The sequence below is a fragment of the Apaloderma vittatum genome, unplaced genomic scaffold (genome assembly GCF_000703405.1).
Source record: "Apaloderma vittatum isolate BGI_N311 unplaced genomic scaffold, ASM70340v1 scaffold12929, whole genome shotgun sequence".
Lineage (NCBI taxonomy): Eukaryota > Metazoa > Chordata > Aves > Trogoniformes > Trogonidae > Apaloderma > Apaloderma vittatum.
Window position 1 is genome coordinate 31,648 of NW_009733599.1, and position 19,547 is coordinate 51,194.

The 19,547-nt window shown below is 50.5% G+C and overlaps 1 protein-coding gene across 1 annotated transcript in view; it reads right to left on the reverse strand.

Annotated features, from left to right (window-relative positions):
- GPSM1 (G-protein signaling modulator 1) overlaps positions 1–19,547 on the reverse strand; it is a 55,434-nt gene that overhangs the window by 28,522 nt on the left and 7,365 nt on the right. Inside the window, 3 exon segments of the mRNA XM_009875965.1 lie at positions 2,376–2,446; positions 15,425–15,551; positions 18,491–18,599. Coding sequence (XP_009874267.1) covers positions 2,376–2,446; positions 15,425–15,551; positions 18,491–18,599 — 307 coding nt within the window.

The window sequence follows — 19,547 nt, forward strand, 5'->3', positions numbered from 1 at the left end:
ATCTTCCTCCCTGTGCCCAGCTGTGCAGCAGCCCCCACCAAATCACGGATAACCCAACCATGGCCCAGAGAACACGGCTGTGCGAGATGTTCCACAGCCTTTCCCACCTCTAGGATTTGGCTCCCAGCACACACGGAGCCTCAGTGTCTCCCACAGCCTTCATCAAGAAGAGCCCCTACCCAACAGCTTCCTAAAATGCAGATTTACGTGAATGGCTGGAATCTCATTCAGCTCTTCTGCCAACCCTCATGCTACCAGAAGCACGTGGTGACCGCAGGGTGACATGACTAACTACAGCAGATGGTTATAAACAGGCCCCCGTTCCCTCACCGCTGTCTTCCTTTTCTCTCTTAAATGCTCGGTGCTCCTATGGCCATATAAAATAAAGGATTATCACCCTAACGCACAGGGAAAGTGAGGTGACAAGAGATTACACATCCCCTGAATTCTATCCAGACTGGCTGTTCACGTTTGTAAAAGTTGCCACAAAAAGAGGATTTCAGAACTATAAAGAAACTGCCTTACAAAGCCTTACTGCCTTAGAGACCTCGGAGTGTTTCGTTCATGACAAAAGGAATAGATGACTCAATTACGGCATGTACGCTCCTTCAGGGTAAAAGCCAGCATGTGATAAAGTGATTTTTAGTCTGGTAGAGAGAGGAATAAACAAGAACCAATGTCTGGGAGCTAAAACCGGAGAAGCTCAAAACAAGGAATCATCAGGCACAGGTTGGAGAGAGCACGATGAGGAGGGAAGCAGCGTCCCCGGTACATGCTGGGACGTTCAGAGCTGACACACCGTGTCCTGGCAGGCGCACGCTGCCCGGATACACAGCTCTGTGCAGAGGCACTGGACAAGAGTTCCTGGCCTCTGCAGCAAGAGGGTCCCTGCTGACTTTGAAGGCTCTCTCTGACAGAGAAGGGCAGAAAGGGTGAGATGATAATGAGAGGGTGCTGGAGAGATCACAGCTCGCTCCACTGATTTATTCTTTACAGTCTTATCGCCCTCACCATAGCAAGCTTGAAGCAAACAACCCTCTCCCGTGACTGTCATCTCCTCTCCCCAGGAGCTGCAGCAGGGCAGAGGAAAGGGAATTGCTTCCAAAACGCTCTTGTGAAGAGATGTGAACTCAACCCTCTCTCACCCCAGGACCACTGCAGGGGGAACAGGACTACCCACAGCTCCTGCCAACTCCAGCCTCCCCAGGAAATCTCTCAACCCTGCCTGAACTCCTGAACGAGGTTCAGCTTTTACAGCCAAGAGTAGGAAACCAACACACCCTGTCAGCATCCTCAGGGCCGTGAGGACACACTGTGGAACACCACCCCAACATCATTATCCCTGCTGCCCTAGAGGTGGAGTCGCACAGGTTAAAGCAGGCAGGAGCCAATCCAGCCAGTGGGCAGCTGGGAAAATTAACAACACATACATTCATTTAATGTTTAACTCCCAAAGAGAGTTAATTCAAGGAGGAGCTTTTGTCTGGCCCTCCCAGTGCTTACTGGGATGTTTAAGCACCCAAATGGTTTTGCAAGGCTGACGTTTCCCATTGACCATCTGCACCCACCTGCAACTTGGGAGAGGTCTGTTGAGTTGTTTTTTTCATTGCTCTCCGTGACACTTCTGCAAAAGGGGAAACGCGCCCTGGGACGCTCAGAAGAGCCGTGCCCGGAAAGTGCTGGATGAATGTAAATTAGTCGTGCCAAAGACATCCCAGAAAGGCAGAGCACAGCTGCCTGCCTGGCCACCTCCTCAGGCCACGGCTACGCCTGAGCCCCATGGCAGTGCTGGGCAGACTCAGTGATCTTGCACAGGATTTTCTGAGAAACACTAAATGGGCCCCGTAGGTGGAAAGGCTCGGTGCCTCTCAGCTGACTGCAAAAACAGCTTTTGCCCCGGAGAGACTGAGAAAATGCTGATCTGCTTGGATCTGACATTTCCAGCAGCTAACCAGAGCAGAGGCAATTCTCCGAGCCCCTTGGAACAAAACCTCCTGCCTCCCACAAGTCACCAGCTCCTGCTTTTGACCTCTCCTTACCTAGCGAAGGCAGCACTCCAATGGGCTAATAAGGCTGAGATTTGTCACCAGCCGCAGAAGGGGCCAAAATGCTAACGATTATCCTCTCAATAAAGGGCTGGTTTTTGAAAAAACAACAACATAGAAGAGGCTTTTTCAGCTTTCAGTTGTTAAGTGCCTTTTTAGTTGGACCAGCTGTTCCTCTCCTCCAAGCTCTCTAGAAACCCTCTCTGGTTAATCCCATTGACTCCAATGATATCTGCTAATTGCACACTGCCCTGCAAACGAAGCCAGTCCGCAAAGCCATTACAGAATCCTACCGATGCATAATCTTCGAGGCCAGACGTCTTTGCTTACCTTTTCAGAAGGGAACTTCAGGAGGTCTAAGCTGTCCATGCTGTTCCTTTGGAGTCTCTTTGGCCTGGCTCCTGCAAAACAACACACTCTTGCATCAGGAGGGCGTCATTCACCAACAGCACTGATATCACACAGATAAGATCCAAATCATGGCAGACCCTCTGCTCCTGGTAACTACAAAGTCAAAAGGATGGGATGTTGCAGCTGTGCTGTCCTTGAGGTTCAAATGTGTTTTTTCCCCTCTATTGTTTTGGGTTTTTTTCCAATGCACTGTCACAGCACAGTCAGCAAGGGCCAGGGCTACTGTCAAACCAGTGGCTGGGTCACACTACGACCCTGATCTCAGCTGAGGTCTCTGGAACTCAGGAGCTACAAACCCTGCTCGAAACCACAAGTCAGGGTACCCATCATTGAGAAAAATCATTAACAAAAACAGTTCAATGCATCTGTGGATCTGCTGCTTTATCTTCATGTTTTAACTTAAAGAATGTATCTGGGATGCAGCTTCAAGCTTTACAGTCACAAGTGAAAGAACAAAATATTTTCTATCACAGACCCGGCCTTAAGAGGAGCAAAACCTTGCCCTGAACCTGAGCGAGAAAGCAAAATTTGGCAGGGTTCACGACATTTATTTGAGATTTCATAAAATTCATTTTAATACAGTATTCCAGCAATACCAGAGTGGGTGAAACAGCTCAGCTCTGACTCTTGCTTTCCAAATTCTCTTTACATCCCCATTGCCCTCCAACCTGCTTCCAGCTGCTATTGCCTTGCTCACTTGCACAGCCAGGACTGACAAAACTACCCTGGGATACCCTCACCACATCTGGGAAAACATCTGCCCTTTCACTCTCCTGCTCTCCTTCCCTGATCTTTCCTGAAGGTCCCCTTGAGCTGAGCACCACGTGACAGCCCACGCCAGCAACACCCAACCGGGCAGAAATGAAAGCTTTGGACTCGAGGTCCCGTGACAACTTCCCAGCTTCAGGGGAAATCCTGGGGGAGGGGGAATGAACACGTAGGAATTGAAACTCCCCCCCGTGCTGAGCCCTGAGAACGGAAACCGCCGAGCTTTGTGTGGTTCCAGCAACAGCAAACTCGCCAAACCTAAAGATTCGCCCCTTTCCCACCACCAGCTGACAGCACCGCGGCAGAACAGCAGACCCTGTTCAAAGCCAGGGTGCCACTGAGCTGCTCACAGGACACGAGAGAGAAGGCACAAAATCCATAAAACAATTCGAGACTGCCTGTAAGCAGATTCAGTGAGGATTAAATGGAAAAAGCTGGCAGGTAGCAGGGATTCCTGCGCTAACACACATCCAGCTCAGCCAGGGCTGCAGATGGGATCACAGCTGCACCTAAACCCCAAAGACACGGCTGCTTTGCAAAGTTCAGCCTCGCTCAGCTTCACGAGACGTAAGACAAGCTCAGATCAGCTGGGACTTCACTGAGGGTCAGGCACACATATCACATCTTAGTTACAAACGTCCTAAAGCTAATTTCACTGCCCCTTGCTACCTGAAAATAGTTTAGTTCTTGCAGCCACAAAGACTCAAATATGCAAAATATTTCTGCATGTTTCTGTCTCTCTACTCCAAAAAGCACGTAAGCACCAGCCTCACGTTAAGGTGATTTCATTAGTAGGCTTCAAATGCAAAAAGGCACTCACATCAGGGTCAGCGAACCAGCACAGAACAGATACTAATGTGAACACACAGAGGACAAGGAAAAAACGTAAGGAAAAGCAGTCGCCGCTTCTACTAAACTTGATCACCTCCTGCACTGCAAAGCCAGTCACTCGCTTGGCAGCAGCTCAGCAACAAGAGGATTTGATCCCAGAAGGTCAGCGACTGCTGCTGACTCTGGTGTGGGTTCAGACATAGGGTTGCCGGGGCAAGCAGGAAAAAAAAAAAAGACTTTGCTGCCTTCAACAACTCGGACAGAGCTCGTGATTTTGTCATTTTTAATTCCAGTCTTGTACCAACTCAGTGGGAGATGCAAAATGCCCCACACCCAGCTCCCATTGCTCCACCATGCTCCCACCAGCAACCCAGGGTCTCACGAATGGAGAGTCTGTGACAAAAGCCACGTAAAACGGTTAAGGGGGTGCTACGTCTGGGTGTCCAAGCACTGCCCAAGAGGTGAAGCCAGCACCTGGAAGCGAGCGTGCCTCACAGCGGCTTTTAACAGCCACTTCTAGGAAAGCAAGAAACGAGCAAAGCGTGTCTGGTTAGGTAAACACATCATTTCCAACAGTCTGAAAAGTTGTTAATTATCCACCTTCGTCCTCAGGTGCTTTTGTACATTTGCAACAGCATTAAACTGCCGGCCAGAAACCATTAATCTCCGATCTGAGAAAACCCGCCTTTCCCTTCGTTAATTCAATATACATAGTGAGCTGAGACTACCCCAGCAATTAGGGCATGCAGAACAATTTGTCTTTTTCGGTTGTTCTGATGCTGGTGTTCTCCTACTACCATGTAGATTCCACACTGGGTTGAGCTAAAAGAGAAGGAAGTTAGGAGTTACCAACTCAGCTTCAGCGCCGTCCGCCTCAGCTATTTTCTTCCAGAAGAAAAAGTGACCGGCGCTGGGGCCACGCGCTGGCCTCGCAAGAGCCAGTCCCCACGCAGGGCAACCGTTAAAACGAGCAGCCAGAAGAATTAAGAGGCTCGGGGCTATCACAGGCAATTCCCACTGCGCTTGGGGAGCTTCTCCCCTTCGCTCCACCGCACACGCTCATCTTTCAGGAGGGCAGAGAGACTTCCATGTATACTCACAAGCACCCCACGACAGAAGGAATCCCGTTAACTTTCTGTCTCTGACCGGGACATTCCCTCAGATGTAACTTTCAGCCTCCTCCACATTATTTATTCCCCAGAAATACCTGCAGCACTGCCTAATACTCAGAAAAAGTTCAACTCTGCCTCTTTCTCCCCAGTGCCGATCAGCAGCAGCAGCCGGCGGGGACGGAGAAGACTGACCAGCTGAAAACCAGGCTCTGTTCCTCTGGAAGGACTTTTTCTCTCTCCCTGTCCAGTATTTATTGGCATGTTTACCAAGCCTACTGCAGAGTAACAGAAAACCTCAGGGGCATTTCTAAATGCTCTCTCTGTCCTCAAGGTTTACTGAGGTCTCTAACAGAGCAAGTTGAAACCTTCTTGTGAACATCAGCTGAGCAACGTTACTGACTGGCTGCATTCATGTCCTGTTTTCCTGCAGCTTCTCGGATGTTGTTCTTTTCACTGCTCAAGCTTGTCACGTTTTTTTTCAATATTTTTTTTCAAAATCTCTTCCACCCCCCTCCACCCATAATCTCAACACCACCATGAGCCAAGGTCTGAGGGGTTTTTTTTTAGATTTTTTTTTTTTTTAACTTCTTGCTTTTGCAGTTTGGTTCCTGAGGCAAGTTTAACGGTTTTCCCACACAGGCAGGCCCTTCAACTGGCAAAACCTTGGGGTTTAGGGTGCAATTAGAAATGCTCACGTAGCAAAATCCTCTAGCAGCACCTTTCTACAAAATGAGATGTAGCCACAGAAAAACACAAGGAAGCATCACGGGGGTCACCCCATGTAAAGTTGCAGTAGGACAAAGCTGGGTAAGACAAGGTGGGCAGCTTTGTTCCTCTACGGACAGTCTCCATACCCAGCTGGCACTCCTGAGATTTCGGAGTTGACAAGATCGAGCAGAACATGTGTAGCAGCGACTCAGGGAGCCCTGTCAGGAGCTCTCATCAGGCTGACATGTGCTTTGATAACTCCGAGGCTCTCTCCCCCACCTCCGGCAGCTTGGAGAGCTGCCTGCTCCATCCCTGCTTGAGACAAAGCAACCTCTCCCCGACGCAGATCGAGCGACAGTTCTATTTGCAGGCTGGCAGCACGCTCCATGCCTCTGGGGTGGCTGTACCAGAGGAAGAAGAATTAAACCTGACAGTGGACTCCACAGAAGACCAGCAGGGAAAGGTCGCACGGCCAACACCGGCTCTGCTCTGCACCCAGAGCTCTTGGCTGAGCAGCTCAGCCGCAGCCCCACGGAGCAAAGCTCTGCCCCCCAAAGAACACAATGACTCTTGGCATAAGCACTTACTATATTTTCTGGAAAAAGGTCATTTCTCTTTGTAACTGTATTAACCAAGACACTAACTTGTCTCTTGGGGGAGTTCTTCCAGCCCAGGACACAGCCTCCCCACAACAGTACAGACCCCAGCGTTTCAGAAGCTTGATTTTGGCAGACAGCTCTAAATATCACTCAATGATTAAATCAGACCAGCCAGCCAGTCGTTCAGGGCAGAAGACTGGTCTGTAAACCCTACTGAGCTCAGAAGTGACAGTGGAGATACGGTCCAGCAACCCGGCTGCTCGCGGAGCATCTCAAATCATACGCTCCTGACATCTAATCAGGGAGGCTCTGTCAAACCAGTGCTTCATGACTACAGCAAGCTCTTCACGGAAGAAAGGGGGGTGGGGGAAGCAAGCACAGCAGCAAGGAAAGAAAGGAGAGGGGAAAAAATAAATTAAAAAAAAAAAAAGAGCAGCCTCTGGTAGGACAAGCATCTCATTTAAGGCTTTAATTAGTCTTCAAACACATAATGGATTCTGGCACTATAAATCCACTTGACCTCTATTACTGCCAGCACTTGCATGATAAATGCTGGCATTTGTTTTCCCAGTTGTTACTGGGATAGAACAATACTTTTCCCTGAATAGAGAAAGCAAATAATATCAGTTATTTATGTTGACTGCACCATAAAATGCTGGGTGTCGATCCAGGGGAAGGATCCTAATCCTTCAGGAAGGAAAAGGACCAGAGGAATCCTGACAGCTCTGGCCCCTCCTGGGTCTGAGGATACAGCTAGATGGGCAGAATAACATTTTTCTCCCTGTCACTTATTTGAGGACTTTTCTGGCTGCACAATCTAGACAAAAGCAGGTATGGCTTGCAACAAAAAGGATAGTAGACATAAAAATAATCAAGTCAGCCCATAGCTAAGGGCCAGGGGAAGCCGTGGGGGGGTTGTTTTCAATGTTGTGTCACATCAGACTTCCTCAGGAACACTTTGGCCCCACACAGGGCCCTCCATCCGCAGTTCTCCACAGTCAGAACCGAGAGCCAAAAGGACAGGAATGAAACCTCTTCTGCTGGGACGATCAGGCTCCAGCGTGTTTGCTCCAACATGCTGTGTTCCTTGGCACACAGACAGCACACAGCTGAGCAAATACCAACCTTCCAGACACATCCTGAGCGCTGCAAAAACCTTCTCCAGAATAACAATTGTGCAGTTTTTCTTTTCTCCACGGCAAAACTATTCCTATTCAAAAAGTATACACAATATGTGGTCTTAGAGAGATGTTACTTTTGAATCAAGGCGTTCATCTGCCTCATCTGGCAGAAGATGCTTTGCTTGTGTGTCACCCGAGTTCCACGTTGTCTAGAATCCAGTCTGACAGATGAACAACTGACGGAAAGTAACAGCAATATTGCACATCTACCTGGCAGCCAGGAGCTCCTTGACATTTGACTGACTGCATTCAGGGTGAGCAGTGAGCACAGAGGCTGCTCGCATGGCGAGAGGGGTAAGGAGATGCTCTGGATCAAGTGCCTCAAGAACCTTCACATTCTTGCAGAAGTAGTAAGACTTGGACCAAAAGTCCTCCCTGGACACAGAGAAGGCACAAAGGAGTTACTTGCCCCCACTGGAGGCAAAAACCAATGTAGCTCAGGAAAGCTGCAATCTTTGTGTAACAAGGCGACCCTGCACCTTGTAGCCTTATGAAATGTCACCGATTTCTACGATGCTGGGCACATCTTGGATTCCAGTTTCCCCTCCCACGTGCAATGGGCATTAGCTTTTCTCTAACTAAGCAGACTGGAATAAGGCTTATTTGCAAATAAAGTGTTGACAATTTGGGTCAAAGATGGTTTGGGTTGGAAGGGGCCTTGAAGATCATCTTGTTCCACCACCCCCCCCGCCTTGGGCAGGGACACCTCCCACTAGACCAAGCTGTTCAAAGTCTCATCCAACCTGGCCTTGAACACTTCCAGGGAGGGGGCATCCACATCTTCTCTGAGTGACCTGTTCCAGGGTCTCACCACCCTCACGATGAAGAGCTTCCTTCCATCTCATCTAAATCCACCCTTTTTCAGCTTAAAGCCGTTATCCCTTGTCCTCCACCACACACCCTTGTAAGCAATCCCTCCCCAGCTTTCCTGCAGCCCCTCCAGATACTGGCAGGCCACTATAAGGTCTGCCCAGAGCCTTCTCCAGGCTGCACAGCCCCAATTCTCACAGCCTGTCTTCCTAGGACAGGTGCTCCTGCTCCCATCATCTTCATTGCTCTCTTCAGGACTCGCTCCAACAGCCCCCTATCCTTACGCTGGGGACCCCGGATGGGTCTCATCCGGCAGAGTCACCTCCCTTAACCTGCTGGCACACTTTTGACGCAGCCCAGGATACGGGTGTGTGTTTCGGTGTGTATTTGTGTAAGGGTGTGTATTTGAAGCATCTAGAACATGCACAGCACCCAATCATGCAACACCTAACAGACAGTCAAATACAAGCCTTGGAGCTTGTGGGATGCTAAGAGGCCTCCTCTAGCATTGCTCCAATAACCAAAACCTCCCTCCAGGCAATCATCTGCTTAACAGATTAACTGTTGCGGGGACAGGAGGATCTTCTGGGAGATAAACTGAACTGGGTGGAGCAGGCTGGGAGGAGGCATGTAACCTCGGGGCTAATTTAAGAATGGTGTGAAAAGCTTGGCAGGAACACCTGGCTTTCTTCTAAGAGCAGGATTTTCTCTGCCAGCGTATAACAGAGCCTCACGACCTCCCATCTTCCATTTCCAGCTTGTGTTGAACAAGCAGTGATCAAAAAGAAACCCGGTTTGAGCTGTAAAAGTGACACACAGCGATTAACACAGCCAACACCTCCAGCAGCTCAACAAGCCCAATTAGAGCAGCTGTGTCCTGCAGACTGGCTCAGGGAGGGCAAGAGAAAGAGCAACTCACGTCAGAGCCTTGCAGCGATCAAACACTCTCAGTAAAACCCTCTAAAAAGAAGGGCAACACACTTGATCCCTCCTCCTGGATGCTGTTGTGGTTCGGGCAGTAGCCAGGCACTTCTCGGCTTTGGAATCACGAGCTCTGTCTCTACAAGCTGCCAGGGCTCTTTGCTAAGCAAAGGTCTGTTGTCCAAGTGCTCGTCCCTGCCAGCCTTGCCCCAGCATGAAGGAGTCCAGCTCCTGAGGCCAGTTGAGAGATAATGGTGACTCTCGCTGAAGGTCTGGCCTTGCCTTGCTTAGTGAAGGGCTAAAACGCAGACCATGGTCATCCATCCAAAAAGCTTTAGGAGACAGAAAGTAATCCTAGCTGGATGAGAAACAAAAAGAACTTTTTTCTTGGTCCCTTTCTTGCTCTGTGCTGCAAGAAAATTCAGTAAGCGGAGACATCTTGTTCTTAAGAATAATCCTGTACTGTTAGATCATCATGACCACAGGCATCTCCTACACATGGGCTACTAAAGGAAACCAACCTTTGGAAAGTGCATTTGGGAACCAGACAACACACACCAGAGCTGGGATGGCTGCAGGAACATGGAACAGCAGCCGAAGGGAACTTCACGTCTCCCAGCTCAGAGCAGGATCCGACAATTTCTGAAGAAGTTACTCTCCCCACAGTGAGATCCCTTGATTTAATGGATGGCTTTGCCATAAGCCACGTTGTACCATCTCTGCCACAGGCTTCAAGAGCTGGCCTCTTCCTCATCCTCCTTTCCAGAACTTGCAGTCTCCCTTGGCATCAAGACAGAACAAGCACCTGAGTCTCATTAGCACAGTATCTTCTCCTCCAGTTCTGGAGTCTTTGCTGCAAGCTGAGAAACCTTGCTGCACTTTACATTGACACCGGGAAAGAGGCTCAGATACAGAGCAAGATGAGAGAACATTAAAATATTCTTCTCAAAGCATTTAAATTTATTCTAAAACTTCACAAAGCCAATACTGGGGCAATCTGAAGTGAGTGCTAAATTACTTGGTTTAAATCCAAATGACTCAGAGGTTCATCCCCCCCATCAGTGCTGCTGGAATGATTTAACAGCTGTAACAGCAGAGGTTACTTAGATTTAGAAAAAACTCACCATAAAGATAACAAATAGGCATCCTTTAGAAGTCCTAAATCTTCACACCAGAAGCTCCCTGTGCAAGGAGCACTCCTGGCCTTTCTGCCCTGCTCCCTTAAGCTTCACAGAAGGACCATCACAGACTTGGGTCTTTCTGGACACCTTCCTGCAGGTGCCTTACTGGGCAGCCCAGGGAACTTTTGCATCAGCATTTCTCTGAGCTCAGAAGCTAAGGCTCCACCAAACACCTGTTAGAGCACAAGAAAGCAAACAGACTACCTTGAATTCTGCCTTCCGCTTGGCCAAACGCTACCCTGCTTCAGTCAACAACCTCATCCATCAAAGCCCTGCATAAGCAGGTACAATTAACCAGCACTGCCTCAGGCTTTCATTTTCAGAATGAAAAAATGTTGAGCTGCAGCCCATCAGCTCTCGGGAAAAATCATATAAAGTTGAGGATACTTAATATTAAGCAATTTCAGTTACTGTGCTTACTCAGTCTGACCAGTAAGCGCAGGGCAGGTTCCACGGTGAAGACATTAGTGATGTGACCCACAGACCCATCTGCTGAGTTGAAGGCAAACGCTACCTGGACGCTGAAATCACAGCCCCGGTGAGCAGGGCTCTCCCACCATCAGGAAGACGCTGGTCTCAGATGGCCACATCCAGCACAGTCCTTTGCAGGAGGGTTGAGCAAACCACAGAGATGTAACATCCCTGTCCCTGGGCAGCACCCCAGCCCGATGAACAGGCTGGCAGGGGTTAGCGGCCCTGCCGCCTCCCCGCTTTGCGTCAATAGAGGGCTGGTCAAACTAGCCTATTGCAGCAGCCCTAAACACTTCTGAGATACTTCAAAAGGTATTTAAAGCAAGCAAGCAAACAAAAACAAACAGGCTGGGAAACATAAAAGCAGATTTCTTCTATCCTGTTTAATTGATCCAAGGGTTCAAAGACTCCTGTGAAGAATGCAAGCTTGAAACCGCACTGAGGACATGACAACCCACATCCAAAACCACGCAGAGCTGGTCACTGCTCGGGAAGCAGTGGGATTTCATGTCCGCCCAGGCTCGGCTGCTCCCTTCACCACTTGAGAAGATGACCTGAAGCACGGCCGCCTCTCCCGCAGGGATGTGCAGCACCCAGCACGGGGGCTCCCGGCCTCTCCTTTTCCAGCAGCAGCTGTAGAGATGAGCTGGGGAAGTCAGGCTCACAGCTGAGTTCTTTCCTGCCCTCACAGCTTGTGGAGCACGGCTGGGTAGCGGTGCCTGTGTACTGCAAACAGCGGAGAAACCATGCCAGGAGCCAGCTCACAACGCTCTGAAAGCATCTCTCTGTGCCAACGCTTTCTGGAACACCTGCATCCCTCCCCACCTACACCCAGCTGCCAGGAGAGGTGTGCTCAGGGTCTGCTAACACTACTGCTGCCACCCGAGATGATGACTGAGAGCAAAAGAAAAGCAGCTCAGAGTCAGTTTTCACTCTGGAGAGGCACTGGGGCTGGCCTGGGCTGCTCCGCCTCTGGTGCTGGGTGAGCCCCTCTCTGCACACCAGTACTCAATTCTGTACTCGAAGAGGGCAACACCATTTTTCAGGGCCACATTTTTGGCTGTTCAGAGAAACAGACACCACCTCTGTTTATTTGCTTCACATTTTAGCTGCTCTTCTAGCTTCTTTCAGTTTGTTGCTTTAAGCTCTCTGTGTTTGCATTGCTTGACAAGGTCATTGCTTTCACAAGGCTTCTGCAGCACTGCCCCACTTCCCTGGCCTCCAGCTTTGCCTTCTGACGTCCAATTGCTCTCAGAATATTAATTAAAATCACAAAGAGCTCAGCAAGAGGAGCCAAAACAGCAGAGGAAAACATCAGATGCTCCTTCCACCCCCAGGTCCCTGGTGAAGGGCAGTGCCCAAGACTCAGAGGCAAAAGGAACCTGGAAAGGACATCACAGGGACAGAAAGGACATCACAGTCTAACGGTCTGGCTCAGGGTTTTTCAGCCAACAGCAGATTTTCCCCAAACTCAAGCTTGCTGTGAAACTTTATTCTATGTCCTTAACAAAACTAATGTGTTTTATAACACATCTGCCTTATCAGATGATTTTAGCATCCTTATGAACATACAGCCATTTTATAACCTTAAGCAGGGGAAAATAATATGAAGGGGGAAAAAAAATAAAGATTAAAGCTCTCCTCACCATGAGATTCATCGACCTCAAAAGGCATGGCTGGTTCAGAAGTCAACTTGAATCTCAACTCTCTCACCTGCTTCCTATTACAGAAACAGATGTTCCTCTTGCTGTAAATTGCTGCTATTAATAATATAAATAATTACACTTTTCTAATCATTTAATAGGTGCACAGGAGGGTACCAAAATTACTGGCAGCCATTAAATATATCTCCTTTCTTCTCAAGTGCTCAGAGGCACATTTGGTGGCCTCTCTTATCCTCCACTGAAGTTCAGAATAAAACAGCTGAAGCCGGCGGGGGAAAAAAAATAAGCTAAGGAGAAATCAAGGGAGCCTGGCTTCTCTCCACAGGCTGTCCCAGACCCAACCTCTCTCCAAATCTCCATGTGACAGGGACAAGCACTTTTCCCACCTGACACGCACGTGTAAAAGCCAGCACGTGGCTCAGCACCGCAACACTCACACTCCCTTCCTCCAGCAAGATGCGGCTGCACAGCCCCAGCCCACAAAACACCTGGGCAGCCAGTTCTAACCTTCCCAGCACGTTCCCAGGACCCAGCCAGGAGCAGCATCTCCTGCGTCCCGCCAGCTGGAGAAGGGAACCTGCCCCAGGCCCTGCAGTCCTTCCCTCTCCCGCACCACGAGCCCCAGTCGTTTGCTGTTTTTTTTCTCCAGGGAATACTTTGTCCTTCTGTTGACAACAGCCCCAGTCTTGGGACCGTGAGCAATGGCACCACAGATTAACGAGGCTGCTGCAGCCTCCAGTGACCGCTGCCTCTCAGCCCCTCTGCCCATCGCACACAGACCCGTCTGGCTCTGGCTCTCCTACCTCCAGATGTTGACACATCACAGGCACATCTGGATCTGGAGGATAGAGAGCAGCTCATGGGCCACATGCTGCATCTGCCTTGCCCTGCCTCACCTTCAGAGTGGAGCCCAGGGACCGATCAGCTTTGCCACGTGCCTTAAGCAAAAGTCCTGACCCTTCTGCGGTGCTCTCAGCTGTGAGATGTGGCTGATGGGGCTGTACCAGGGAGGTGGTGAGGCTGTGCCACCACCCATGTGGAGGACACTGCCACACACCAGGCTCAGCAATCCTGACAGAAGGGCTCCACTCAGACCAGGATCCTCCCTGAGCCCCAAGGTACTGTCCTGCCTGCAGCAGGAGCAGTCCCCAGCAGGTTGCATTCACGCCTAGATTCAACAGGGAGCTTGTTACAAGAGCAAAGACTCCCCTGTTTTATTTTTTCCCCCAATTATTTTCAGCTAAGAAAAGGCTGTGCCCTCCCAGCTATGCAATCTGGCCAGAGCTGCAGAGTATCCCTCCTAGATAAACCTGGCCCAACCCCTTCCACTGCACAACACGCTCACACATCCAGTCACACGATTCTTGGCAAGTAGCGCTCTCCTGCTCGCGCAGTCCTTGGCACTGCCCTTCCTCCTGCCCCCCTCCATTCCCCAGCCCGAGGGATCTGGCATCCCACCAGCTCATTTCCTCCACACTTCGCTCTGTCCCAGGAGCAGCAGCAATGTCAAGGTTAATCTCCTATTCCTCTTTCAGAGTAAAATAATTTGCCAAAAGGAAGGCCCTAACAAGGTGCCAGGAACAAACTCAAGGCTCCAGCTAATACTTTTTCCCAGAAGTTGTGAAGATGGTGCTGATGTGCAAAAGCAGGCTGGGGCAGCCACTGTGACCCACGTGGACTTTGAGGAAACAGCCCAGCTCCTGACAGGGCACGGCAGGACACGCTGGCTCCCTCACCCACAGCTTGGCTTCTCAGGAAAAGCTTCAGCACTGACGTTATCAGGCTACACCTTCAAGATCAATACCGAGAGCAAACACGCACAGCCAGCCTTTCTCCCTGCCAGAACACGGCGCCTCAACGTGAGCATCATCTTCTCTACGTCAGTCCTTCCTACAGGAAAGAGAACATGCCACCTGAGAAACCGTGTCAGCACTAACAAGGTCATATTTAATCAGTCAGCACCTCCTGGGATGCAGTTTCGTCCATGTGAATTAATAAGTCTGTCCACAGTGACAGAGCAACCAGCTGGAAGCGCCCCATGCCAGTCATCCCCAAATGTCTGCAGCGGGCAGGTCCAGGACAGACAGACGGTTCCCCAGGTGGGGACACACACCAGGCTGGCAGCCTGACACGGGGAGCAGAGGCAGAACAACCCAGAGCCCGGTGCGGTGAGTAAAGCCATTTTGTCTGCTGTGACCAAGCCTTTCCACGTCTTTCTTCCCAAGCTGGGCATCACTGCGAGTGTTCCAGGGGTGAGGCAGCATCCCAGTGTGGTGATGCTCATAATCTGCTGTCAAGCCCATGCTGTAAGGCTTGTTCCTTGGGCGTTAATCAGAATGAAAGCAGTCAAAAATCCCTGCCAGTCACCTTTTGAAAGCTCGCTTTATCAAACAGATCAGTTAAAAGGGCCCTGCAGAGTGTTAAAAGAGACAAAAGCCGATTTGCTGCTCGGCAAGCAGAATTTCATTCCCTATGCAGATTAATTCCATTAACTCATTCTGTGTCCTTCCTGGGGCAGATCCTTCCCTGCCCTTGCAGCCTCTGGGAAGCACAGAGCAAACACTGCAGTCTCCTTTCTGATCAAGGCACTCAACAGCCTTATCTTGCCCTGGCATTCATATTCCCTCCCATGCTGCCCACTTGCAAACATCTCCTCTCCCGAAGCACCAGACCACACCTTTCACGAGACCTTTCCATGGCCAGCAATCGCCCAGGAACTCACCTTGTGCTTCATAGCCCGAGTAGCGATGAGCTGCACCCACGTCCTCGTCCCCGGGGCCCAAGCCAAGGGCTGACTTGAGCTGGGCCACGTTCACCTGCGCTGTCAGCTCACCGTTCCGGTCCCCGATCTACAGGGTGAAAACCAACGGGGCAGCTGGTTAAAAGGTAACACGCTCTAAGCAAGCAGTCCCTAGTAAAAGGGTTTGCCAGTCCTATATCAAGGCAAACACGTACCCAGCCAGAAGAGAGCTCAGAGACCCTACAAGCCCAGCTTTCCACACCAAAGCAACTCTGCCAAACTATTCCTCGGTGGTAATTTGGAAGAGGGTCCGCGCGTGCTGGGCTGTGCACTGGCTACAGCTCAAAAGGCAGCCCTGCGGAGCTCCGTGCTGAGGGGACACAGCTCGCCCACGGCTACGGAATTGGGAAAGAGGTAAATGTGCAGGTCTGGTCCATCTTGTAGCCACGTATGGCTTGACAGAGAGCCCCGAAACTCTCAGTCCCCTTCCTCCAGTATCTCCATAGTTACTGAGCACCAGACATCCACACTACTACCAGCCACGTGGGCAGTGTCTCACTCGGGGCTTGGATGCTCTGAAAGCCCTTCTCTCCTGGCTCAGATCCATACCGCTTTGAGCTGTTCCTAGTGATGTACCCACAAGAGACTCCAAAAATCTTTTTAGAGACCAGATTTTTTCCAAATTCCCATCTCTCGCTGGCCTGAGGCCAAGGAAGTCAATGTCACACACTCGGGAAGAGACCTGTCCAACAACTCCCACTACTTAAAATGGAAAGTCGTAGGCCATGTCTCAAAGTTTAACCGAACAAGAAAATCACGGTGTTGCACGTCACCGGTGAACACAGAGAGGTCGTTGGGAAACAGTCTGTAATCCTCAGAGGAACAGCAGCCTCTGTTACAGAGAAAGACCTTGGCTGTTCCCTTGGAGAAACCCATTAAACGCCTTGTAACTGCTCTTTTGCGCTCCTTCAAGATCGACTGCAGCGTGAGCCATCCTAGAACAAAATCATAAATCCCCACATTATTTATGACAAATCCCCAAGCACTAGTAAAGAGAGGCAGATCAAACAGCTTATCATCAGGCACAAATCCCCTGCCAATTACGAGAGATTCGCTGTTGACATCATCTCCAGAGAAATTACTATGTCCTGGTTAGGTCTCGCAGTCCTTGGTGCTCTGTTAAATGCTTCCCTGGCATCCACTCCTTCCAGATCATCTCTGAGGGGCTCTTAACATCCACGGAACGCTCTGGCAGGACACTAATCCCAGGCAGGACCTACCACACACACCACAGCAGAGCCCTCTTTCTGCCCTCAGCTCAGATGACTCCGTCTCCGAGGAGCCCGATGCACGTGCAGGGATGCAGAAGGTGCTCCAGTGCAGCATCTGAGAGCTGGGGCAGCTTCCGAGGTTTTTTTAGGCACACATCTGTTATTTTAGCTGAAAATTTTCAGGAACCTCCGATCACCCTGCAGCAGGTTCCAGCGTGGTTACCCCAAGACTTCATTTGGATTCAAAAGCCACTGTCAGTTTTTTTGGTAGGTTGGGAAAAGGGCGATGGGAAGTGAGCTACAAACATTGGTGTGCAAAGGTTTAACTTCACGAGGTTTCGCCCAGGCAAAACGCTAAATGTTTGCCACAACAGCACAAGCAGCTCGTTTGATTCCCAAGGCTAAAATAAAAGATCAGCTTTATACCAGAATCACTAGCTGCTAGAAGCTAATGCAGTTTCTCCTCACAAACGGACAAGTCTCCGCACTGCTCCATAATTAATGATGTGGGGGAGTTCATCAGCCACCTGCCACTGGTAACCTTCTCCCGACATACCCTGTAATCACAGCCGTCACCCCAGAACGAGAACACCACGCACCGCCGCACCCCATTCGGTTTCCCCTCCACCCTCCCAAAAGTCCCCAGGACCAATCCTGCTCCTGTCTTGTTCCCATCACCCCTCATCTGCTCTGCACATCGACGAGCTGCCATTCTGCTCCGAGTCATCGGCGCTGCAACAGTTCTCGCAGAATAAAGCTGGGTAAGTTAATCTGTCCTAAAACATACAGGGGCAAAGAACAGCGTTTCTTCTGAGCGTCTGATGAGTATAATTAAACACATAATTAGGCCGGTATGTCAGCCCTACCCCAAGATTTAGCCAACCTAATAGACAGGCAGTGAGAACACACAAAGCACTTATATGTGGTGATTTCAATCAGTGCTTCAACAGGGCAATTTCTTCAGCTGGGGAAGACTAAAGAGGCCACGGCCGATTTCCTCACAACGCACTGGAAAGAGCGAGCAACGCAATTCTTGCTTTCCGCGCTTCTGAGCCACATAAAATCGCCGTGTGTTTTTGCACCAGGAAAGCTGCAGCCTAGCTGGGCAAGCCCATCAGCGAGAACCAGAGGAGCTGAAACCCCCAGAAGCTGCAGCAGCGGTGCGGGGTGAGAGCTGCAGGCTGTGCTCATCCAGCATCAGGCATCGATTGCAGCAGGACAAAGCCAGACTTTGCCACATCACCCCTGCCAGCTCCACCGAGAGGAAATAACTTGTCAAACACAAACAGGTTTAGAGCATCCAGCCACTGGGGAGAAGCCAGCCTCGTTTTCTCCAGGTACCGAACTTGCCAGCAAACTGGGTCAGGGCACAGCGAGACTCACAAGGTCCATCTCAGTCAGGCTCTCCCAGCCTCGTGCTCAGGAACGGAGGGTGCCGCTGACAGACTGGGCACCAAGCTGGGTTCACAACACCTTGGCGAGCAGACCAGACAATTAGTCCCCAGGTCCCTTCTCACCCAGGAATATCACAGTGAAGAGCAACGTAGAGCAAATAAATTCGCTGTAAGTAAGGGGAAGGCTGGGAGCCTCCCATAACAAGGATATTTTCCAGCCAAGCTCTGCAGTTCCTAAAGACACCATTGAAAAAGCACATAGACAAGGGCTTTCCAGAGCAAACACAGCAAGAGAATAACTACATTAAATATCTCTTATTGGCGTAAAATAAAGTCCCATCATGGAGGACTGATTCCTTCCGATCCAAATCAGCTTCTCTTACCTCCTGGGAGATTTCAAGATGTTTCCTTGCAAAGTGCAAAGCTTGTTCATGGCTCCCCAGGGAGACATAGGCATTTCCGAGACTCCAGCAGGCTCTTCCTTCTCCCACCCTGCAAAACAGGAAAACCGTCAACCACGGAGACGCCGGGCAAAACCCCGCAGCACAGCAGCCCTCCTGCAAGAGCACCCACAGCCAGGTCTCCGAGCTACGTCTGCACCTACAGAAAGGTTTTCCAAAAGAAAACTGAAACGCACATCTTAAACTCTTCTTGTGCCGAGGCCAGTAAGATCAGCGGGTCAACCTCGGAAGCGGGCTGGCACCCACAGAGGCAAAAAGCGAAGCCACGTAGCGAGGGCCCGGAATGGTTTGGCTTTGTTTGTGAGCCCCAGCCTGAGAGGCAAAGCTTCCACCTCGCACAGCAAGGGTTCCTCTGCAGAGATGCATCGAGAGGGCACGCAGCATCCAGCCCTTTTGTTCAACAGCAGCCCAGAGCTGAACTAGCAAGAGCCTGGCAAGGAGAGGACCGCAGGGCATGCAAGGCTCTCCCGCCGAACACCAGCGCTGCGCGGCACGAGGTGCCTGCACAAACCCAACCTACGTGCAACAGCCAAGCAAACATTGACCTGTTTCCACAAGGGCTCCAGGGCACTGCTGTTTGTTTTCAGAAGCCAGGGAAAGGAGGCAAATACGAACACAGCCCTCACCCCCAACCCACACCCACACCCGGGGGTCTCTGGAGCAGGTTTCAGCACCTGTTTGCACCAGCAGGCAGAGACCTACTGCTCCTCAGAGCCTGCTCAGCTCTGCAAACGAGCACATGTGGGGGGTGACGGGATAAAAAAAGTACATGGGGGCGCAGGGGGAGGTTCAGCATGACTGCAACTCCCTTTTCAGAGGTTTGGGCGGGTTGATCAGCATTTAAACGTTTTTCTTGTCACCCTCTTCAATACCTTCTGCTCAAAGGGTGTGTTCTCAGAAATGCAGGAGCCCACAGGCCTGCACCCCCACAGCATGATTCACCCTTGGGTGGGATTATACCTTCTCTGAGCAGATACTG